We start from the raw sequence: 25,498 nt of genomic DNA on the forward strand, positions 1-25,498 counted from the left end.
ATCTCAGCAACAGAAAAGCAAACCAGGGCATACATCTTGTCAAGTTAACCATCAATATTAACCATCACACAGACAAAAGACAATTAAAAAATACAGCAAAGAAAATCTCACATTTGATCTTTGGTAACGTAAGAACAGTTAGATCAACAGTGGCCACATGCACAATGGGGGTCCCACTATGCCACCCAGTTATAGTAGCTACCTTCATTTGTTCAGGTACACGCCATTGTGTTCACACAACAAAATCATCTGGTGATAATTTCTCAGAAAACTTTGGTAAGAGTGGCTTGAGGTCAGGAGCAATGGCTCAATGACTAAAGAGCTTGTTATTCAAGCATGAGGACTATAATTTTAAAAACCAGGAGGCCTGCCTGTAATCCCAGTGCTCAGGAGGCAGAGACATGAGTTCCTCCCAAGCAAGCTGGCTAGCTAGACTAGCTGAAAGAAATAGTTTTCAGTTCAAGGTGGAGAGTGGTTGAGAAAGACATTCAACATCAACCTTGGGCCTCCATGTACATCTACATACACACACCCATACTTGCACATATGCCCATACATATGAACATGCTTTACACAAGCAAGTATACCACATGCACATATACCCACAGGGGGAAAAAAAGAGGTTTGAAGTCATCTTTGGCTACATAGAAAGTTTGAGGGCAGCCTAGGTGTCTGCTAGAAACTAGGATTTAACTCTTTGTGGAAGATGGATAGACACCGTAAGCACACAGGTAGTGGGGCTAGCACTGGGAAAGGGAGCTAAGGCCTTTCCTATGCTAAAGGAAGTCAGTAACAGAAAACACTTAAAAACAAACTATGAAGCAGAACTGTAAGTTCTTTAGGAAGGTAGAGAGGAAGTCAAAGGGAGTCACTAAACACTTCAGCAGTCTGCAGGAAAGCAAAGGGCCAATCCTCTAAACTTCTTTTCTATATAACTTGGTGTACATGTGTTCACGCATGTGTGCATGCACACATGGGTACATCCATGCATTAGCATGGGGAAGCAAGAGAACAACCTCGGGTGTCTTTTCTCAGGTGTCATCTACCTTGGGTTTATTTTTGTTTGTTTGTTTGTTTGTTGTTGTTGTTTTGAGACAGGGTCTCTTACTTGACTGAAACTCACCAGGTAGGCTTGGTTGGCTGGCAAGAGAGCCCCAGGATCCATTTCCTGCAAGGCAAGCACTTTACCAACTGAGCTGTCTGTCTCCCAAGTCCTTGCATCTACAGCTTTATCAAGTAAGGGAAAGCTATTGCTGCCTGATGCATCAGACAATGTGAACAGCACACTGCAAGGCTGAGAGTCAGTGTGAGTGACTGCACCGGGAACCCAGCAGAAACAGCATGATCAATCCAAGGGAAGGATAATAAAGGTCAAAGACAGATTATAAACACCTTGCAGAGAAGCCTACATTAACCAGGGATGGAAGAGAAGTAGAGTATTCCCAGTTCGTACCAAGTGATGAGGTGTCAGCCAATGGGGATGGAAAGAACGAACAGCCAGAGCATGTAGACTGCAAAGAGAGACATGATTGGTTGGCTACTTGGACACCCTTTCTCAGAAATGAATGAGTAGTCAAGCAGCCGCTAGCAGCTTGTTCAAGAATTTATAGAAGAGCAGACAGTAGCAGCTGGACCATAGTTACACCACTCCTGGGGTCAGAGCCAAAGGAAACACCAATTCTGCAAACTCCAAAAGGCAGGTCAGGTATCCAGAATGAGCTCAACCTGGACCATAGGAAGATTTCTGGGTTAGAAAAAAGTCAGCGTTCCTCAGGAACTTGTGAAACCAGTTCCCATCTCCCAAGCGGAGTATTTTTCCTTACATCTGGCAGAAGGGGCCTGGCTCCCTGGACGTACACCTGTACTTGCACATCAAAGCAGAAAGACCTCTAGGCTCCCTCAGTATCTATCACGAGTACCTGTTACACATTTCAAAGTCCACACTAGCTTAGCATCCTAGCCCTTCTCACCTCTCCAAGATTCCCTCCTTCCAGATACCTGTTTGTTCTCTTTACAAAGGTTCCCCACTGCTGCTGAATTCTCACTGTTCTCTCTCTCTCTCTCTCTCTCTCTCTCTCTCTCTCTCTCTCTCTCTCTCTCCCCCCCCTCCTCTTTCTCACAGATAGCCCTGGCCGTGTCCAGTCTGCTGGCTGTGTTCAGTCTACTTCTGAACAGAGAAATCTGCTCTGGACTCTTCCAGATGCCTCTGGCTGTTCTCTCTCTCATATCTACAGTAAAAATCTTAACAATGTCACATCAGCAGTTTCTTTACTGTGTCCCCTCACATACACTGGGCACACCCAAAGGACTCTATATCCTGCCACAGAGATAGTGCACATTTGTGTTCATTGTTGCTCTAGTCACAACAGGCAGGAAATGGAATCAGCCTATATGAGAAATGTTTGTGGGTTTTTAGGTTTTCCTTTGTTGTTTTTTCTTTTCTTTTCTTTCTTTCTTTCTTTCTTTCTTTCTTTCTTTCTTTCTTTCCTTCTTTCCTTCCTTCCTTCCTTCCTTCCTTCCTTCCTTCCTTCCTTTCTTTTTTTTTTGAGATAGTGTTTCTCTGTGTAGCACTTGCTGCCCTGAAACTCTGTAGCCCAGGCTGGCCTCGAACTCACAGAGATTCACCTGCCTCTGCCTCCCCAGTACTGGGATTAAAGGCGTGCGCCACCACCTCCTGGCTTGTTTGGTGGTTTTCTATGAGCTAGACAGGGCTCTCATTTCCTGAACTGCTCCCTTTCCCTCTGCACCGGTTAGCCAACTCAGTCAGACTGTGAAGTTGCATTCCCACCAATGGGATGAGCTGCGGTCACCACTTAGGTTAGGGATAATCATAGAGTGAGTATGTTCACTAGCCTGGGTTGGGTTCTGGCACATCCTTTTTGCAAAAAGAGAAACTGCCTTGCTAAGTTGTGAGAGTATGTTCCTTTGTGAATTATTTTTTCTAAACAGTTTAGGGACTCTCTGGGATTTCAAATTCATACCAGAGAGTGTCTGGATTCCCTTACTTCGGGGAGGTATACCTCATTGGCATTGCAGTATCCCCCATCCCCAGGATCTATGGTAAACAACACTCTTTTAGATCAGTAAAGACACCAGGAAAGAAAGTTTCTCAGCAGTGTGGGGAGGGCTGAGAAAATACCATGGCTACCAGGTAACTCTTTTTTTTTCTCTTCAAAATCTAGTTTATTCAAACTTTGGCCTCTGAGAGAAGGATACAAGAATACAAGAATGGTACAGTATACAAGAATGATAGAGTGATAGTATGTAAAATGAATAGAAAATTTCTTAATAATAATAATAATAATAATAATAATAATAATAATAATAATAAAGTCCAAGACAGTAGCATGAATCTGTAATCCCAGCATTCCTATGGCAAAACAGGAGATAGAAATAGAAGATTCCCTGGAAGCTCAGAAGCCAAATTGTCTGGTGCACACAGCTGCAGACAACAAAGATAGACTGTCTCAAACAAGCAAGGTAACTCTGTGTATAAGACCAAGGCAGGTATGAAACACACACACACAAAAGGCAAAGTACTTCCTCGTTGGTTGGGACATCCTGGAAGTTGAATAAGAGTGAATGAGATGTGTTGTGGACACAAAGCAGATGTAGAGTATTGACCCAGAGCTTCGTGGGTGTCCTTGCTGACTTTTTTGCTGAAAAATTATTTAACATACAACAACTTTGTCAGAGACAGACAAAACATTCAAGATTAGAATATGAAGGAAAAAAAAAAAAACCAAAAACAAACCCCACAAACCTCCATTAGTGGAGGGTGAGAGTCTGATTGGTTACTAGAGTTGAAGAAACCTCTATTGCATGAGGTTGAGGCTCTAACAGTTTAAAGCCAGGATGGGAAGCAATTAGGTAAGAAGCCTAAGGAAACAGACTCCCCCAGACAGAAGGTAACCAACTCTCAAGCCCTGTGGCCACTCCAGAGCTCCCCTCCTCCATTCAGTAGTCACAGATCCACCTGATCTCAGCCCACACCATACTCAGGTGGGACACAATGACACACACCAAACCAAACCAAACTAAACCAAACCAAAAAAACACTTTCTCCTTCCAAGTTTCTCCATGTGCTTCTGGAGCAACAGTGCCATGTCTGGGATTTGGGGCACACCTCCCCATTCCTTCTGCTTCTTCTATGAGTTTCTTTTCCCAACAACAGCTTGTGCCTAGGATCTCAGGGGAGGTCAAAATGTGATCTAGATAATACCACTTGGAGTTTGCAGTCACATTTTATAGTAAAGTCATGTATGCCTAGACCACATGTGCTATCTATAACCATGCTAGTCTAATTGGTGCCTTTATTTAAGAAAAGGGGTAACTGTCTGTCTGCATTTAATCTGTGATATGTGGAGTCCACAGAGACTTGTGCTTTGATGGGGGAATGTGCTCACTTTATCATGGAGCTGAGCTCACCACAAGCAAAAAGCAAACTTGTCTCTTTGTCACCATCTTGGCTGGTGACCTCATCAAGATAGAGACAGCCACATGACTTTGCCACCATCTTGGTTAGTGATATAACTAAGATGCTGACCACCATGCCATCTTGGCTAATGTACTACACGGAATGAACCAAAATGGTGGCACCCATAAACCTTCTTGGTACCAATGGACCCTCCAGGGATCACTACACTCCTAGAATTTCCTGTACCTTGGGCATTCAGTCACATATCCTGATCCTCTTCTCCCAATTGTTTACTTTTTTATTTTTCACCTTCCTGATGCCTGCAGGGATTGAAGAAATGGGAGCCCCAAAGGAGATCCAACACAGGATGCATTGTGGAGTGATAAAGTCAATGTATTTTCACATCAGACTGAAGAAGAAATACTACACCTTTGTGGTGGGTTTTTTGTTGTTGGTGGTAATGTTTGTTTAAATTATGATACATTATTTTACACCAGTATTTACCAGTTTCTAGAGAGAATTTAAAAGTTTCCCCCAGCCCACATGACTTCAATACTAGCCAGCACCTAAGGGACCTGACACTTTGAGATATCCAGGCTTGGAAAGCTCCCGTGAATGTGCAGAGCAGCTCAGGGAAAACTTGGGGAGGTACAGGCCCAGCCAGAATCTAAAGAAGAAGTTTTGGGGTGCTGGGGGGTCAACTACAAAAGCTGGGTACAAAGAGAAGTCATCCTACTTAGGGAAATTAGAGATCTGGGAGATGCTTGCTCTTCATGCCTACTCTGTCTGCCTGGTACCTCCAAGCCTGTTTCTCTCTAACTAAGGTAGACTAGTGTGTCCCTTCACAAGACACCTTTGCTCCATGTTTTCTGTCTGCTTGTTTCTACCCCACTGAGTTCCAGGTGCTCTGGCTTTTATTTTAGCCTCCAGTTCCAGGTCCATAGACAGACTATGGGGAAGGAACAGGACAATGCCATCCTCTCTAAGTTCTTTTAACTCCAGAGTCAGTTTTGACAGGGCTTCCTCAGCTCCACTCTTCTGGATGCTATGGCCCATCAATCTGATGTTTGCTATGTGTCTGCTACTTCTCTCTATCAGCTACTTACACTCACTCAAAACCAGAAGCACAGCCGGGCAGTGGTGGTGCACGCCTGTAATCCCAGCACTCAGGAGACAGAGGCAGGTGGATCTTTGTGAGTTCGAGGCCAGCCTGGTCTACAAAGCGAGATCCAGGAAAGGCGCAAAGCTACACAGAGAAACCCTGTCTTGAAAAACAAAAACAAAACAAAACCAGAAGCACAGTTATGGTACCACTCTGTGTATCATCTAAAGAGTAGCTTGTGTATTCTAGAAGGCTTACCTGGGAACTTACAAAGCCATATAGTTTAACAGTGTGTACACTGGTCATATTAATGAATTACATTGTCCTAAGTATGTGGTTAGAATTAAGCTTTCTTTTATTAAGCTAGTATTGCAGAACACAGTCCTCTGAGCCAAACAGCTGCAATCTTCCTATGTCCTGAGGTTCAGCTACACACAGTTTCCTTGATCTGTACCTCACAGTGCCTGAGAACAAAAGCACACCCCTATTTTTTTTTCTTTTGAATCACTCTCAGGCTCTGGCATTTTCTCAGTGTTTCTTGATTCAAACAATTAAAGAGATCTCACTCCACCTCCTACACATGGAGTCATTACCTAGCTAATGAAACATAGACATTTACTGAGTGAATGGAATAAAGGTCACCCAGACCCAGATTCATTCCTATGCTGTTATCCCTGAGCAAGCTCTCTGCAAGTGCTGTGTAAGACAACAAACGGTAACTCCCTATTCCTGCCCTAAGTGTGTAAAGCGCATGTGCAGAGATGGTGGTAGTGAGGAATTTCTGTGCACAAATGGCCACTTTGCAGAGACACAAATGTGTCTCTCGTTCAATAATAGATTCCTTCCTAGTTCTCAGTTACCATCCCCTCTCTCTAGAATTTGCCTTCTGGTGTCTCTGACTCTCTTTTTTTCTTGAAAGTGATTTGACTGAGCCTTGGGAAACTTTCACAGTAAGTGCTGTCCTTACCAGCCGGAACACCGACATTCCAGGTCAGCAGCTCCCTGTAGCCTGTAGGAGGAAAAAAAAACCAGAACATCAGTGCCACGGCCTGTCAGTGTGGAGCCCCCCAAAGAACAGGTGCCCTGTGAGTTTGTCAGCCCAGCCCATCCCCAAGTGTCATGAGCCAACACTGCCTTCTTTGTATTTCATAAGTAGCCTACGTTGAGTGTTTCATTATAGTGAATGGAAAGCTGACTAATAAAAGCACCTTGTTTTATGAAATCCTTTCAGTGGATAGAAATTGGTCCTCTCTACTTTGAGGGTAGATCTAGAACAAATAGAATGGCTGGGAGTGATGGAGTTCCACTTCTGAGACTCATTCACAAAGACTGTAGCACACACTCAGAAGATTGCCTGCCTGAGCTAGTAGCTAGGAAACCTGAGACTCAAGAAGAAGGGCTATTGATTGGGAGCTAAGATCGGACAGCTCCTTCCACTGAAGCTCCCCACTTTGTAGTGGGAGTTAATCCAAGTTAGTTTGAGGTGATTCATCCTCAATCCTTGCTGGCCTCTGGATCAGCAAGCAGCTGTGAGGCTAGACCCTACAGACTTTAGCTTCAAAATTGTGCCTGAGGCAAGAGGCAAAGAGGGGCCTCAAAGGTCAGATTATGAGACTTTACAATGTACCTGATGCAGGACTAGGGGGCCAGGGCCTCAGAGACTCGTTGAAGGGGACTGGACTTAACCCTCCAGATGGGGTTTCTTCCGAACATCTCTGACTCTCTGCCCAGGTGGTCTCAGATCTGCTGATGACTTGCCAGAGGAATGCTGCTACCTTGCAGCTATTATGCTACACTTCACTGCCCAGTTGGTTCACTTTTTCAGGTCTACCAGACTCAGTGGTGGGAGGGTAAAGACACTGAAGGTTAAAGATGTGACTGTGGGGGAGGGGCGGGGACAAGTTCAGCTGTAGGGACAACTTGTGGCCAGACCTCCTCTCATCCCTTAAGCAGAGCCAACAAGTCCCCAAGTCTCTTGTCCTGTGCTTGATGTGGGCTAAAGAATTCTAGCTGGCCTCACTGTATTCTCTTTCAGATTCCTCTGTGAAATCTCTCCAAAGGTCTAGAGCTACTGCCAGGCTCCTAAAACTTTTAAGTCCAAAAGCACCATTTCTGGTGGTTAGATCCTTCACTAACACTCATCAAAGGAAAGCTGTACAATTTTATAGAGAACAGATTTCAGGTTTAAAGAAAAAGATGAGAAATAAAGAGAAATATTACATGATAGTGAAGGATTAAATTCTCAAAGAAAACAAAGTCCTTAACATCTATATACGTAACAACAGAGTGCTGAAATAATAAGGCAAAAAGGAATAAATCTGTAAGAGGCAGTAGCACAATCCACCATTACAGTTGGCTCTATCAGAAATGGAGGGAATCAATATGCAGAAAATCAGTATTAAAAAAATACACAACCTCAACACCACCATCAATCAAAGATGACACTGCAAGTGTACAAATTGGGATTTTTATACACCACTTTGTCCAAAAACAGCAGAGTATACATTCTTTTCAATCTCACATGAAACAGTTGCTAAGAGAGATCACATTCCATACTGGCCCATAATGCACACTGGGGCCCACCATCAAGCAACGAAGGTCCTCAAAAAACCTGAAAAGCTTTAAAAAGGTTCCAAACACACAGAAAAAATGAGCCAAACTTAGCTTCCTAGTTCCGTGTTTCTCAGACCAGCCTCAGTACAGAGACGCATCTCCTGGCAGCTGCCAGCTAACCATGAACTAAGAGGCACGGCAGTTTCCTGCAGTCTCTCACACAGGCCACCATGCAGAGAAGCATCTCCCAGTCTCTGCCTGTGAGCTTGAGCCACCAATGAGAGCCCCACCAGTGCACAGCGTGGCAGGTTTGAGGTTTTATGCATGCAGTCAGAAAAGATTACAGATATTAGTAAAGACAGATTGGAAAAACAAAACAAAACATAAAACAAACCTCTAAACAGACTACAATGTGTTTAAATATATATAAAGGCTTGGGAGAGAAAAGAGAAGGTATAGTCATAAAAATATATGTAGCTTTAAAATAATAAAATAAAGTTCTTAAAAGGGAAGTAAATTAATGTAAAAGAAATAAGTCACATAAAGATGGAAAATACACAGAATCTGAATCCTATATGTTATTGTGTTATCTTTAATTTTTTTTTAGCTGCTAAGAGACAATGGATTATGAAAACTGATAGATTGAACCAACCTATACATTTTGAAAATACTTTGACTTCAAAATTTAAGTCAGAGGATATGTTACTTTGGGGGAGAGGTTATGATTATTTCCACAGGAAATGAGAGGCTGTGGATTCATTCTGGGCTAAAGAAAATCAAGTTTGATTAAGTGTAGACCCCCTGAAAATTCTGACTACAAACATAAAGAAATAAACCTAGAAAAACCACAAAACACATAATGTGTATTTTACCTGCTCAAACATAAAACAAAGAAAAAAATCTTTGGCTAACTTATATACAATGCACAGTCTATACTCATATTAATACAGATATGTATGTTACCTTTAAAAGTTTATGTTTTCAGAGCAAGGGACCAGACACCAATGAAAATGGATGGCCCAGGTGATCCAGCATCCAAAATAGCTTTGAGGCTGCTGACTGAGATGATCCAGCCTCACAGAATACTCCAGCCAACACCTAACAATTATCCTGATTTTCTCAAAGTTCTTCCAAAGACTACCATCATCCCCAAACAACAGGAAATAGTCTAGAGAATGATGCCCACATTCCCAAAAGATGGGTTATGAATATTTATTACCATTTAAGGGGGGTTGGTTATAAGTTGTTATTGGTAATGGTCAGGAAAAAAAAGCTGAACAAAGGAGATTAGATTCAAGGATCTCTTTCTGAAAAGAAAAAGGGGGGGGGTAGTAGAAATGATAGGATAAAAGAGTAAGTTATTGAAACTACTTTTGAACCAAAAAAGCAACTACAAGTCTTAAATATTTACATTGGTATGGATTTTGTTTATATATTGATACAAATTTAAAGTTAATTTTGTTATACTGTATTTATATTTCTAGTCTTGTTTGGAGTATTGTGTTTATACAGCTCATTAAAAATATAATGTATAATTAAGAAATACAGGTTAATAGTAATCTATAATAGTCAAACTTATAGGTATGTTCTCAAGGTCATACACCAATATATTTAAATAGATAGATGGTCTTCAAACACCTCAAAGACCTTCAGATAATGACACTTAAAATGTTTTCATAGCAAAAGGCTTTTCAGGACAATGAGACACATCTGCTCCTGATAGTACTAATTTACTTCAAAAGGAGATGATGGGCATTGAAAAACGTCCATATGGGGTTTACTTCTTTTATGGCAAAAGCTAGCCACTTGGGCAAAAAACTGCCCTTGCCTCAATTGCTGACAATATACTGTCCAAACTGGACCAGCAGGACACAAAAGAAAGCAACTGCCAAACTTTGCCAGGACAAAGTAGCACTCCCCCGTCCTCAGCACTTGGATCTCTTCCCAGACCCATTTCACACATGTCTTTCTACTGCCCTCATACTCAAGTTCACTGGCACCTGGGAGAGGCACTAGTGTGCTGATTCCGTGCAAAGCTTTGAGAGCCAGAAGTTCACAAGTCCTCGAGGACAGTTACCCTAACACGACCCTTCAGGTTAGCTGGGATGCTGGGATGCTGGACCCTATGTGTTCAGTTCCCTGCTTCTCAGAAATGTCTGTGAGCTATACCAGACCTATAGGCCAAAGTTGGATGCCCCAATGTTACAGAAGAACCTAGTGTGACTGTCGAGGCATCTATTTGTCCATGTCATTAGGTAACATTTCACCCTTCTGGAGTCTTTGATGGAGCTTAAAACTAGATAGTCATAGTTAAAGTTTTTCTTAATTATGATAAAAAATAAATTAGGTATAAAACTTTAGAGTCACAAAGATAAAGTAGGTAATAAAATCTTTTCTCAGGGTTGGGGATTTAGCTCAGTGGTAGAGTGCTTGCCTAGCAAGCATAAGGCTCTGGGTTCAATCTTCAGCTCCAAAAATTTTTTTGCTCTAATTTTGACAAAGACAAATGGACTAGATATTGTGACTGTAATTCTTACTTAATAACTGCTTCTATTGTATATAATCTTACTATGTTAAAGTTAAAACCTTCCTTTTTAATTAGACAAAAAGGGAGAAATGCGGTGGAATAATCCTTTTGAACATTGTGAAGATCTGTCTTTAACATATTTGGAGATTAATAAATACACCTCTAGACACATGGGCCAAAAAAAGTCCCAAGAAAAAAGTGAAATAATATCAACCAAATGGATATCAACTAAATATAACTGACCTAAATTTGTGAAATTCAGAGAAGGAAGTACATATGGGAAATGTAGATCACTAAGAGCATATATTACAAAAGAGGGAAGACGATCTGAGATATACAACCCAAGCTTCCATGTTAGGAAGCTGTGGAAAGAAGGAAAATATAACCCTAAAGTAAGAGAAGAAAAGAAATGATTTTTTAAGTAGATCAAAAATTGGCACAACAACAAAACAAGAAATCAAAAAAGAAAACTCAATACAACCAGAAGCCTGACCCCCCCCTCCCAAAAAAACAAAACAAAACAAAAACAAAAAACAAAAAAAAAAAACCCTCAATAAAATTAAGAAAAGCACAAAATACAATTTGCTAGGATTAGGGATGGAAACTGGGTGACCTCTGTAATCCCACGGGCAGAGCTCTGAAACAAGTCGTTGGGGGCCAGGGAGTGGGATGTGAAGGTTTGAATAAAAATGGCCCCTATAGCCTTATAGATTTGGGTGCCCTAGCTGCCTTTTAAGACTCTTCAGTATCATAACCTGCCTACTTTTTCAGCTTATAGTCTATCTCACACACCACCCCTACACACAGGATACTCTCAACTTCATGCAGGCCTTGAAATACATCACCCTTTCTCTTATCTTTGTGTCTATGTATTTGACCTGGGTTTGGACACATACTCATGTACATATACGTACACACCTAGTCACATTACATGCAGAAGCTTCTGTTTTCTACCTTAGCAGTTGGCCCTGTGTTTATATGGCATTGTGTATGGCTCTCCCACAATTGTGTGAGACTTGAGAACTCACCTTGCAGCACTCAGTTTTCTAAATGAATGCATGGACCAGTGAATGGATGGATTGAGGTGATGAGAGAGTGGATTATGAATACATTAATGGATGTGTAGATAGATGGATATATGGAAGGGTGGGTGAATGAATGAACAAATGGATGGATAGATACATAGATAAATAGCTATAGATAGATACATACATACACACATACATACATAGATGATAGATAGATAGATAGATAGATAGATAGATAGATAGATAGATAGATAGATGGATGGATGAATAGATCTGCCCAGGAAGGCAGATGAGGCACTGTCCTGAAGGGAACACTATTTTATTTGAAAGTCTCTGTCCTTTGAGAACGTGAGGCCTTTGTCCTAGCCCAGGCCCCCTTAAAAATTTTCTGAAAAAAAAATAGAATTGAACATGTGGGGATCAGCATGCCAGCATCCCAGCTAACCTGAAGGGTCGTGTTAGGGTAACTGTCCTCAAGGACTTGTGAACTTCTGACTCTCAAAGCTTTGCACGGAATCAGCACACTAGTGCCTGTCCCGGGTGCCAGTGAACTTGAGTATGAAGGCAGTAGAAAGACACGTGTGAAATGGGTCTGGGAAGAGATCCAAGTGCTGAGGACGGGGGAGTGCTATATGCTGGGAACTTTGTCCACATTCTCTCATGTAAGCCACAGAACCTACACTCGTCTTGGAGACCTCTTGCCTCACAGGAAAGCAGACTAGGTTCCAAAAAGAAAATCCAGCATTGTCCCTGACCCGTGAAATGCCAGCCCCAAGGATACTAGAGTTTTGCCTACCAAAAGGATATGAGTATTCTCTGGGCAGAAAGGACATCTGTCTGTGGCTGGGCAAGACCTGAGTAAGCCATAGAAGCTATCCTGGGTCACCAGAGATTGCCTATTCTCCACATGGTCCCAGAGCCAGGGTCCAGGACATGGGAGTCACCTCTCGATGAAAGGGAAGGCTGATTCAGGAGAGAGGAGCTGCAGGGCAGGAGCTCACAGGTCACGTCAGCACACTTCTGCAGGTGACAGGTTATAAGCCAGACAAACCTGCATTCAGGACTAACTCAGCCTGGCCAGTGGCCCAGAGGAAACCCAGAGAAGGACACTGTGAATGGTCAGCCTTACAAAAAGAGCCTGCTAGAGTCCAAGAAAGCAAAAGCTGTTATGCTTCTCTCATACAAGAGCAAGCTTGTTTCCTGTCCTTCCTGTCTTTCCTCTTCCTTCTTCCCCTATCTATCATCCATCCATCCATCCATCCATCCATCCATCCATCCATCTATCCATCTATCTATCTATCTATCTATCTATCTATCTATCTATCTATTTATCTATCTATTATCATCAATAGGGTCTCTTGTACCCTGGGTTGTCCTCAAACTCACTCTGTATCCAACAATGACTTTGAACTTCTGATCTTCCTTCTTTCTCTCCAGTACTGGGATCACAGGCATGCATCACCACTTACAGTTTGTGCACTGAGGGAGACTGAACCCAGGACTTAGTTCATGCTAGCAGAACAGTCTACCGACTGAGCCACACCCGGTTGTTGTTAAAGAATTTACTAGTTCAAGAATTGCAGGTACAATGTCCCTTTTAGTTGCAAGATTATATATGTGTGTGTATTTTATATATATAAAATGTTTTCATAATCATTCATATTTGGGAGAACTAGAACTGGAGCATGGGGTTCCCAGGAGGAGCACAAGGAAGTGGGGTGTGGGGAGGGAAGAGGGGAGAATGAAGAAAATGTTAAGAAAGGCCCTGAGATCTCCATATTCCAGGTACGGCAGAAGCTACACACATGACCTATGAAAGATGGAGACTTGTGGCCCAGGGCTGTTGAGCCTGGGACCTTTCCCAGCTCTCTGACCCACTTTTCCCATTTTGTACTATATATTCCCACCTTGATTTTCTCTTCATCTTGCTTTCTCACTTATTTTTAATCCTATTCTATTTATTGGTGTATATGTAAGCTACATAAAGCCACTGTTTTGCTTCCTGTTTCAATACTGAAACATTATTATTGTTTCTGCCGTACCTGGAATATGGAGATCCTAGGTGGAAGTCAGGATCAGCTGTGCTTCCGGCTGAGCACCTCAGCCCAGACCTCAGTCTCTTGCCTTTGGAGACAATGTCACTGGGTGTTTCACAAATATATGCAAGTGTTTGTATGAGAGTCCCTTTCACTTTCTTAATAAATGGTCTCCATTTCTATCATTATCCATGTGTCCCTGATCCAGATCTTTGTTGTGGGACACAGAACCTGGAAATCTCAGTGAGTACCTTCTGGACTCAGATTAAGTTAATAAGGTGGTACCAGAAACTTCCATCACAGTTCTTGCTTGAGTCCCTGCCTCGTTCTAGGAGCGGGAGAGAGTTCTGGGGGTTAAAATAAACAAAAAACAAAACAAAAAACAGTGTGTCAGAGAAGAGACTGGCATACATCAGGTATGCTGACGCCAATTGTCCCAATGTTCTCTTGCTCAGTTTGAGATAGAAATCATGAAGAGTAAGGAATACCAACTGAGTGAACTTTTTGTGGGGCTCAGGCACAAGGGAAGGCTGGGGAGATCTCTCAGTCAGTAAAGCATGACAATTTCATGATCCTCGTGGACTTTTTTTTTTTTTTAAGCTACAGTCCTGACCAGAGTTCAGAGGTCTTATGAATTAGAACAAAGTTGGCATCCACAGATACAAGGTAGATCCTAAGTGAAGGCCTAGGAACAAGAAACATGGGGTTGGGGATTTAGCTCAGTGGTAGAGTACATGCCTAGCAAGCACAAGGCCCTGGGTTTGGTCCTCAGCTCCGACAAAAAAGAAAAAAGGAATAAGAAACACACACACCCATCTTAGGAGACTCAGGGTGGGGACCCACACACTACCAGCTCCCAAACCTCAGCAGGTCTCTACTGACTTCTGTCTCCAGTTTCCTCTGCCATGAATGGGGATGGTACACACCAAGCCCCCAAATGGAGGTATCCACAGCCTTCTATCTATCTCTTTTACCATCTCATTCACCCAACACTCAAACGTTGAGAAGGCTCTGAGGCCAGTGAGTGCCTGTTTTGCCACAAACCAATACCTCAGGCCCCTCCCCCCCAGTTGACTAAACATAGGAACCTGCCTCTGTGGATCAAGTGGGTGGACCTAGGTGGAAATCAGGATCAGCTATGCTTCCGGCTGAAGCACCTCAGCCCAGATCTCAGTCTCTTGCCTATAAAATGGAGACAATATTACCGGAGTATTGCACAAATATAGTGGGCCTCCTCCTATGGTACAACAGGGCCTCACCATGGTACCTGTGCTGTCCTCAGCCCCTTGGATTTCATGGGAGGCCTTCCAGCAGAGAGAGGACTGGATGGGAGGCAGCAGCGGCCACTTCCCTGAGTGGTGCCGGCTCTCCTCTAGCACAGGCCGTAATAGCCTTTCTTCAACCTTCTCAGCCTTCCAGAGTAATCCTGCTGCCCAAATCAACTGCCTTATCACCTGCTGGACTGAGGTTTTGGTTTTCCTAGGCCTGGAGGTGGCATCCACAGCCCTCTACTCCACAGGCCTGCCCCACCCTGTTCCCAGGTCTGTGTCTCCAGACCCATCTCCTGCCTGGAACCCTCCTCCCACACATTCCAGGACTCTCTTACCTTGCCAGGGTCAGAGTACGGCGATCCTACTGACTCCCTGTCCCTCCACCCTGGGCACCTGAAAGAGCCAGGTAGGGAGACAGGTTCCGAGCTCCCGGCAGTATAGGAGAGAGAGGACAGAAGAGATAGAATGGCCCCAAGAGGAAGTGGCTAAGCACTGTGGGTATACGTAATTTATTACAGGACTTTGTCCTCTGTCTCAGAAACATCCACTCCCACAGGCCTCCTGCAGCCCCAGCCAGCAGCCTGAAAACTATCTTCTGCTCTTCAGCAGGCCCCTGGATGATCACTACCTGGAGGCCTCAGGGTCTGTCCTCTGAAGAACTCTGCTTATCACCTACAGAGCCAAGGGTGACAATCAGCTGACTGTCCAGACAGTTCAGTGGCTTCAAAGGGTGGTAGATGCTCCAAGGAAGCTGCTCTCAAGCATCCGGGTACTGACTAGGAGCTGAGATACAGTTTTGTGATTGGAGTTATAAGAATCAGAACCTGGGTGTTGCGGTGGGGGAGGGGAGGACTGGAGAGATGGCTCAGTGATTGAGATGAGATTGAGCTCTTCCAGAGGTCCCAGGTTCAATCCCCAGCACCCACATGGTAGCTCAGAGCTGCCTATAACTCCAGTTTCAGGGGATCTGACACCTTCATACAGACACACATACAGGCAAAACATGAATGCACATGAAATAATAAATTCTTTAAGAAAAATCAGAACTTAGGTGGGCCCTGGCAGCCCTAGCCAGCTTGGTTAGGCCACCCATCATCAATAGGCCAATTTTAAAAAAAAGTAATAATCAAAAACAGAAATGAGATTTATTTATTATCTTAGTCAGTGTTCTATTGCTGTGGAGAGACACCATGAACACAACAACTCTTATAAAGGAAAACATTTGACTGGGACTGTCTTACAGTTCAGAGGTTTAGTCCACTGTCGTCATAGTGGGGAACGTGGTGGCATGCAGGCAGACATGGTGCTGGAGAAGGAGCTGAGAGTTCTCCATCTGGATCTTTAGGCAGCAGGAAGAGAAAGAAACTCTGGGCTTGGTATGGGCTTTGAAATTTCAAAACAACACAGTAACACATTTCTTCCAACAAAGCCACACCTCCTAATCCTTCCAAATGGTGCCATTCCCTAGTGACGACGTATTCAGCTCTGTGAGTCTATGGAGTCCATTCTTACTCAAACCATCAGGACAAAGATATCTCGTGACCCTCCCAAGTCCACCGTCTAGCTCCTTCTGTGGGGTCTGGGTTGAATCAGAGGGCAGGAGGTGGGTAAGGTAACTAAGCACTCCTGGTCAAGGTGTGGTACTGCCCACTACTGACCGACCCACCGTTGTCTCAGCTCATCTCTCATTATCAGAACTTGTGAGCTCTGTGTGAAGTGTCTCCTGTGGAGACAAGCTGCTCTTCTGACTGGCACCGAGCTTCAGCCTTCTTTCTCCCAGCCTGAGATTCCCAAGGAAGTTCCAAGTCTGGGCACCTTTGTCTCAACACCCCGATCGCACAAGTGTCTCCCTAGAGTATTTTTATTCCTAGTTTGTGTCACAGAACTCACAAAGCACCAGCGTTCCCTAAGTGGGTGGCGTGTGTTTCATTACTCATATCTCAGCTCTCTGACAATACTTGAGATTTATGCTCCCGTTGTGACTTAGGTGGTGGACCCCAGAGAGCCTCAGGATGATTCCAGTCACCAGAAGGACTACTGAAGTGGAGAATTTAAACTTTCCACCCCCACTGACCTCTGGGAAGGCAAAACTCTTGGACAAGACTTCCTTAGCTCTCAGATACCGAGCACAGGAGATGGTTGGAGAGAGGCACCCAAAGAAGTCGAGCAGGCTCTCCCTGCTTTCCCAGGCCTTGCCTCTGCATCTCTTCCCCTAGATTCATCTGGATCCTTTGTTACATCCCTTTCTAACAAAGCGGTAACCACCTGTAAGCATGACTTAGTTCTGAGAGTCCGTCCTTAACAGAGCTGAGGAAGGGGCCTGGGAGAGGGCTACATAAGCTTGATGTCCTCAGTTTGGTTCCAGAGCCCGTGCTGGAAGGAAAACACATATGTTTACAAAATTGCCTTCTGACCTTTGACTTTCAGCATATGTGCTGTGGCACACCCACACAGCCACACTCACACAGACATGCACAACAACGACAATGATAAAATAAACTAGGAGGAGATGGGAGCTCTCGCGAGACCTTCTAGACCTAACCCTAAATCCAAGTGCAATGTGACAGAATTAAACTGTGTTAGAGGAGATCCAGTTGGAGGACACTGGAGAGTAGCTTGGACATCTGTCATTAAAGTGTTCACATGTGGCAGGCAAGGGTTCTACCAGCTGAGCCACATCCACAGCCTCCAAGTACAGATACTTTGAAGGGAAGTGGACCAAGGAGTGCTTCCTGAGATGGCCAAATTAGAGTACTGGCGGCCGCTGGAAGTGGATGTCCACACCTACAAAGTCAGGCAGGCAATATAAAGGCATAGCTGTTCTGAATAACAAGAAAGCTCAATAGTCATTGTGGTTGGTTGAACTAGAGCCAATCAGGTATCTCTTGTCTGTCTCTGTCTCTGTGTCTCTGTGTCTCTGTCTCTCTCTCTGTGTCTCTCTCTGTGTCTCTCTCTGTCTCTCTCTCTGTCTCTCTCTCTTTCTCTGTCTCTCTCTCTTTCTCTCTCTCTCTCTCTCTCTCTCTCAGGATTTGGGAGGCACTTGACCCTGCAGGCATAGACTTGGAAATGAACTGTCATAGTTGAGAGAAAGTTGAGGTCAAGGCAGGGTAGCAGCCAGAACCATTAGCCCAGCAGTTCTCAACCATCCTAATGCTGTGATCCTTTAATATAGTTCCTTAGGTTATGGTAACCACCAGCCACAATATTTTCATTGCTACTTCCTAATTATAATTTTGCTACTGTTATTAATCATAATGTAAATATCTAATATGCAGGGTATCTGATATATGACCCCTATGAAAGGTTCTTTTGACTCCCAAAAGGTTGCGATCCACAGGTTGAGAACCACTGCATTGACCTTTGCTGGGAACATAAACCAAGCCCTAGTAGGAAAGAAAAGAGTGGAGGGATGGGCTTCGAGTTAGAGGCACTTAGATGTAGAAGCGTATCCGGGACCTGAAGTCTGATGCTCCTCACTTTACCAAAACCCTAGAAGTTGGGAATTAGCAGAAGGAATGGGGTTTAGTCACAGTTTGGGCCAGAAGTAGGGAGAGAAAAAAATCTGTTTCTCTCTGTTTTGCCAGCAGCAGTACTACAACTTATAGAGAAGAAGAAAGAGAAACCCAGAAAAGACACGTACAAAGATTTATTTCCCAAAATATACTCCTGGGCACAGTTCCCCCTCCACAGATCCACTTCTAGCCATTTCTCACCAAGCACCAGAGATTCAGGCTAATCTCAATCCAGCATGAGATTGCTTGAAGAAAAAAAAATTCAAAAAAAAAATTGTAGCCCAGACTAGTATTGAACTTTCTGTATGACCAAGGATGACCTTGAGCTCCTGATGCCCCTGCTCTTATCTCCTAAGTGTTGAGATTGATTACAGGAATCTATCATGATACTTAGTTAATTTTTTTTTTTTGAGACAGGGTCCTATGTAGTCCAAACTGGCCTTGAACTCACTATGAAGCAAGGTAAGCCTTTATGCTGACTCTGTCTCTACACTTGAGTGCTTAAATTTCAGGCATGCTCCAGCCACATTCAGTGAAATTTTCATTCTTGGGGTCCTGAATAAAGTGCTGCAGATGCAAGGTGAGCTGAGTTGAGAGAGGTAGTTGGTGGAGAGGGGAAATAAAGTATCCAGGTATCCAGGAGGGTGCCCATCTCATGAGCACCATGAGTACTTTCCTGCTCTAGATTAGACTTCTGTGGCCATCCTCCACTGCACCCAGGTAAGCAAGAAGCCATAGATGCCTGTGTGGCACAAAGGCACGTATATGACATTTCTGTTCTGCTTGTCTTACGCAATACTTAGCAGAAATTCGCTTTCAAGGGATTGAGGAGACAGTTCAGGCCATTCAACACTCACCTTGCAAGCACCAGGACCAGAGTTTGATCCTAAGAAACAACGCAAAAATTGCTGAGTGTGATGTTGTGTATTTGTAATCTCAGCAATGGGGGGATGGGGACAGGCAGATCCCTGGTGCTAGCTTAGCTAGTCAGTCTTGCCTACTTGGCAAGTTTCAGGCCAGTGAGAGACAACGTCCCAAAAAAACAAGGTGGACAGTACCTGAGGAATGATACCTAAGGTTGTCCTATGTCTTCCACACATGTGCAAGCGCGCGCGCGCGCACACACGCACACACACACACACACACACACACACACACTTCACTTTACAGATGCGCAAACTTGTCTCCTCCTCATTCCTCCCTGGACAGACATCTGGAGGCATCTGCTCTCCTACACAATACTGAGAAGAACAGATCTGTGCCCACAGCTGTGCTTCAGCAAGGCCCAAAAGGGAACTTATTGCAGCAAGGGCACTTCTGTCTAAATGTTTTGCTGCCAACCTTTCTCAAATATCGTGCAACCTCTGCCCCATCCCAAGGAGTGCACATGACTGCAGAGGGTAGCTGGAGAGGGGGCATCCTGACAGACAGGTCCCCTGGAGCTGTCTGAAGGACCCCAAGCTTTATAAATCAAAAAGAGAGAAGGGGACATGTAGGACAGGTCTTTCTGGGTCAGCTTGGTAACCGAGTTGGCTCTCTTCCAATCTAGTGCTATTTCAAAAATTCTACCCACGAGGCAAATGTTATGCTAATCTTTAGTTTTTATTATTTTTGTGTTATGTGTTTGTGTGTCCATGTGTGTAGGTGCACATATATGTTTGCATGGAGGCCAGAGGTCGGGCTGGAGCGTCTTCCTCAATCACTTCTTCACCTTACTTTTTGTTACTTTTAAAAATCTTTGTTCGTATGATGTGTTTTGGATGTGGGGGCACATTTATGTGTGTAAATGTGGGTGTGTGCATGTCACAGGACATGTGTGGATATTAGAGGACAACCTCGGGTGTCTGTTCTCTCCACCCTGTTTTTCCATTGCTTGTGACAGGCTAGTTGGCTCGTGAGCTCCTGGGGATTCTCCGCTCTTGCTGTAAGAGCACTGACAGGATTCCAATGAGAGCTACTGTGACCAGCTTCTATATGCGTTCTAGAGATTCGAACTCAGGTTCCCACAATAGCATGCCAAGCACTTTATTCATGGAGCAGTCACCTCAGCCACATCTCCGCTTTATATTTTGAGACAGACTATCTCACTGAAAGCCCCAGGCATTCTTTTATCTCTGCCTTCCCAGGTGCATACCGTAGTCAACTCTGTACGTGCAAACTCATGTTTGCACAACAGACACGTTCCTGAGGGAACCATCTCCCCAGTCCCACATTCTGCTAGCCTTTAAACAGACGTTTCTGAGATGAGTCAGAAAATGGCCAGGGGACAATCAATCCAGTGGCGACCCACTGTAGCATCAGCATGGCAGCTAAAACCACACAGTGAACACTCCATGCCAGCTCTACCATCGCAACGTGGAGCCTCCTTCTGTCTTCCCATCTGGCTTGTGATAGCTGCGCTGTCCATTAACTCTGTACGATAACATAGCTACTCTTCATAAGGTTTTACAGAGCTAGGGTAACAAGTGTGTTGTTCTTCATGCTAGCCTCTTTGCAATGGGGTCGCTTTCAATCCCCTTCAAAACTCTACTTGTGAAGGTTGTTTATCCCCATGTCATAGCAGGAAAGCTACAGTCAAGGGTACCGAAAGCCTGCTCAAGTCACATGGCCAAAGGCACAGGGATAAATCGGGGACTCAAAGTCTGATGCCATACCCAGTGCTTATTGTATTGGATTACAGTGTGCCAAGCCCACTGACTCCTGACTCCATCCTCTGCCACCTACAATGATGAGTAAGACATTCCCCTCCAACCTCCCCACCCTGCTCCCCCCGATCCTCCTTCTCCTGCTCCTCCTCCTCTTCCTCTTTCTTGCTGTTTTAGTAAGTGAATCCAGAGAAACTTAAACTTTTGGTTCTTAAACAAGATCTCACTAAGTTGCCCAGAATCTGCCCTGAACTCATTCTGTAGCCCTGGCTGGCTTTGAATCTACAATCTTCCTGTCTTAGCCTCCCACAAACTGGGGTTACAGACCTGTACCACCAGGTCCAGCCTGAGACATCCTATTTCAGAGACTTTCAGGAAAAAAACTGTGATAGTTAACATTGATTATCAACTTGAGTGGATCTAGAGTTACTTAGGAGACAAACCACTGGGCATGTCTGTGAGAGAGTTCTAGATAAGATTAATTGAGGAGGGAAATCACATCCTCACTGCAGGCAGAACAAATCTATGGGGTGGGGTCTCAGTCTTCCTACCAGGGAAAAGGCAAGCTGAGATCACCTTCCTGACTGAGGATGCAGTGTGACTAGCCTGTCTCATGCTTGGCTGCCAATGGCTTCTTCTGCAGTGAGGGACTGCATCCTCCAACTGGGAGTCAACAATAAATCCCACACCTTCGAGTTCAAGGCCAGCCTGGTTTACAGAGGGACTTCCTGCACAGCCAGGGCTACACAAAGAAACCCTGCCTGTGTAAACAAACAAATAAAAAGCAAACAACAAACTCCCTCATAGACATGCCCAGAAGTTTGTCTAAGTGATTGGACATGCCCAGTCAAATTGACAACCAACATTAACCATCACATTCTTCTCTGAAAGTCCCTAAAGTATGATGTAAAGTATTTTATTGGATTGCTTTGTCTCAGCAATAAGAAAAGTAACTAATACGCCCACCAATGTGCCTTACCCTGTGGTGATAAGTTACAATGTTTCCAGACAGGATTGCCAAGTGTCTCTGGAGTAACAGGGGCACACCTAGTCAGGAACCATGTATGGGTCATAGGTGCCATAAAGGCTAGGATAAGGAGGAGGCCAACAGGGTCAGGTAAATGTCTTCCTGGAATATGAACCTTGCCCATGGCTGCTTTAGGAGGTAGGGAGGCTCATCGAGGAGGGGAGACACAGGGGACAGTAGGGGTCACCCATGCTTCCTAGAGGACTTTGAAGTACTCACGCACAGTACTTATCTTATAAACCAGCAGCTCTGATATAGCCTTTCTAGAATGGATGGACATGGGAACCAAAGTCCTGATCCATCAGATAGGATCCTCATTTCTCAGCCCAGGGTGAAAGGGCCCCTTGATAGTAGTGGTGGTTTATTATCACAAAACCTATGGGGTATTTATTCACTCAGAGGGTCATCCAGGGCAACCGGGGGTGGAGAAGAGGTTCTCAGTGTGAAAGAATCACTTTTTTCTCTACACAGACCCCCAAGACCCCTCCATCTCCCAGCACTGGGACTCAATGCCCATGCCACCGTGTCTGGATCTTATACGGGAGCTGGGGATCCGAACTCAGGCTCTCACACTTATGCAGAAAGCCCTCACCAAAGCCATGACTCTGGCTTCTGATCATATTGCCCTGAAGAGACTGGAAGGCTTGGGAGAGAGGAGCAAAGCTGTGTGAAAAGTCAACACATGAGGCAAATGTTGCTGCTGTGTTTGTGGCTTGTTGCTAAGAGATATTTGATTACACATAACTAATTCATTTATTTGTCAGTATGGTCATCTGCAGGGCTGGGGGGTGGAACCCAAGACTTTGTACGTGTTAGGTAAGCACTGTCATTGAGTTGACACCAAGCCCTGCGATAGATTCCCTACCCCTTCCCTGGAGCACTTGCTGGATACAAAGATCAATCTCCACTTCCTCCTGCTAGCCTCATGCATGTCGAGGAGCAGGCATAGAGCACATATAGTCAGCACATTTCCGTCTGCTCTGGTTTCCGTGACTGAATTTATAAAGGAGAGAATTGGGTCTTGACTGCCAGTTCTGGAGTCTGGGAATGTCAAGGGCATGTCTACGACATTTGGTAGGAGCTTCACAACACTGTGAAAATCGAAAAGGGAAAGCAAGCATGGGAAGAGATGAATCACAATTCATGAGGGTCGCTGTGTGTGTGTGTGTGTGTGTGTGTGTGTGTGTGTGTGTGTGTGTGTATGGTGTGGTGTTTGCACACGCTCATGGGAAGGCAGGTGTGGAGGCTAAAGGAGAACATCAGGTGTCCTGATCTATCACTTTCTACTTTATTCCCTCAAGACCTGGAGCTAGGCTGATAAGCTGATTGACAGTCAGCAAACTCCAACAATCCTTCTGTCTCCCCCAGCTCCCAGTACAGGTTATGGGTTTGAGCCACCACACCCAGCTTTTTATGTGGGGCTGTGATCGAAACTCTGGTCCTCATGCTTGCACAGTGCTCTTACCCACAGAGTGGTTTATCTAGCACCTGGACATGCCCCCCCCCCATTTTTAAAGAAATCAAGGAACAGTTTACATTTATCTGCTGATAACTTTAGCCAAGCACAGCAGAAGCTGAGAGTCCATCTGGGGGACCCTAGCTTGCCAATAGCTATAGGCCATCCATGAGGAGTAACTTGAGATGTAGCCTCAGGCTAAGCCCCCAGCTCCAGGCCAACAGCTAGGAGGTGGACCTGTCCCCCTGTCCCCCGAGAGGTGAGGACTTGTCACTTGTTCTCACACTCGTGCTAAACGTGCTCTAAAACGTTTGAAGCCTCCTCTGATGAAGGGCTCATCAACGCTGTGGTCTGCATGCTAGAGGAAAAGGGCACCCACTGCCATGGTGGGGGCAAAGATGGAAGTCCTTCGGATCAGCAAGGGAATACAGGCTGAGGGAGGACTCCTCACCTGGCCTTGCTTTTTAAACAACTATTTTATAGACCTAATTGTTTCTAAAGGCGCCACCTCCCAACTCTGTCACAGTGTCACAGTGGCGATCAAAATTCCACGTTACTTTCAGAGAGGACAAATCAGATGGAAGCCGCAGCAACTTCGTTTAAAACCTGCGCCAGCCTGCACTCGCCCCTCCTCGGATCTGCTAGCATTCAGGAGTAGAGCCAAATTCCACTTTGCAAAGAGCAAAGCCATTGGAAAGAAATGGAACCCTCCAACCGATCATAGCAGTGGTTCTCAACCTGTGGGGCGTGACCCCTCTGCGAGTCAAACAACCTTTTCAACAGGGGCGAATAGCAGACATCCTACTTATCAGACATTTACATTACAATTCATAGCAGTAGCAAATGACAACTATGAAGTAGCAACAAAATCATTTTATAGTTGGGGGTCACCACAACATGAAGATTAAATTATATACTACATATGTTGAAGGGTCACAGCATTAGGACAATTGAGAGCCACTGGATGGATTATAGACAGTCAAGGGCCACTTCCACCCTGTTAGTGAAGCCAATGTTATTGACAAGAGCAGGAAGGAAACTTTGAATGCCAAGCCACTGAAACCCAAGGTTTTGGAATACACCAACAATGTAACTATAGGACAGGCAGCTCACCTCCCACGCACAGTGGGCAGAGGGCTTGCCTGGCATGCATGAAGGCCTGGGTTCAATACCCAGAACTGAATAAACATGATGGTGCATACCTTTAATGTTAGCACTTGGGAGGTTATCAAAAATTCAAGGTCGTCTTTAGCTACATAACAAGACTGAGGCTATGCTAGGATACTAACAAACAATTTCCTTAGTAGACTATCCAGTCTCCGGCATTTCAGTATAGAAATAGAGAAACAGGATAATACAGGAATCATGAATTAGATTCTTTTGTATCTTCATTGTTCCTAATTAAATAATGTTGACAATGTATGTATGTTCTTAATCATCATAGCAACTGTCAGATAAACATTGCTCTTCCTAATTTATGGTTGAAGAAGTTAATACACAGAGAACTAAACTTAATAATTTTATTTTTAATTTAATTTGTTTGTTTATTTGTTTGTTCAGAAAGGGGCACAGCATGAATGCGGGGGTCAGAGAATAACTTACAGGAGTCACTGACCTTCTTCTGCCATATGGGTCTCTTGGATTAAATTCAGATTGTCAGCTTTGGAGGCAAGGACCTTTACCTGCTGAGTGAGCCACCTCACTTACCCCTGCATCTTAGTTTTGTAACAGTCTCTTTTACTGAACCTATAGCTCAGTGTTTGGGCTACACTTTCTGGTCAGTGATTTCTGTACTTCTGACTACGATTTTCATTTTCATGTGCTAAGCCTTCCTTGTATGCCTGGAATAAAGCCAACTTGGTCACGCTGTGTGATTTTTTAAAATGTGATCTTCGGTTTGGTTTGCAAACATTTCATTGAGAAT

At 44.3% G+C, this 25,498-nt stretch overlaps 1 protein-coding gene across 1 annotated transcript in view; it reads right to left on the reverse strand.

Annotated features, from left to right (window-relative positions):
* The window catches only part of Myo7b (myosin VIIB), a 72,420-nt gene extending 65,916 nt beyond the window's left edge, over positions 1-6,504 (reverse strand). The window contains 1 exon segment of the mRNA XM_036205245.1: positions 6,487-6,504. Coding sequence (XP_036061138.1) covers positions 6,487-6,504 — 18 coding nt within the window.
* Between the last annotated feature and the right edge of the window lie 18,994 nt (positions 6,505-25,498).

Source organism: Onychomys torridus, chromosome 13, assembly GCF_903995425.1.
Source record: "Onychomys torridus chromosome 13, mOncTor1.1, whole genome shotgun sequence".
NCBI lineage: Eukaryota > Metazoa > Chordata > Mammalia > Rodentia > Cricetidae > Onychomys > Onychomys torridus.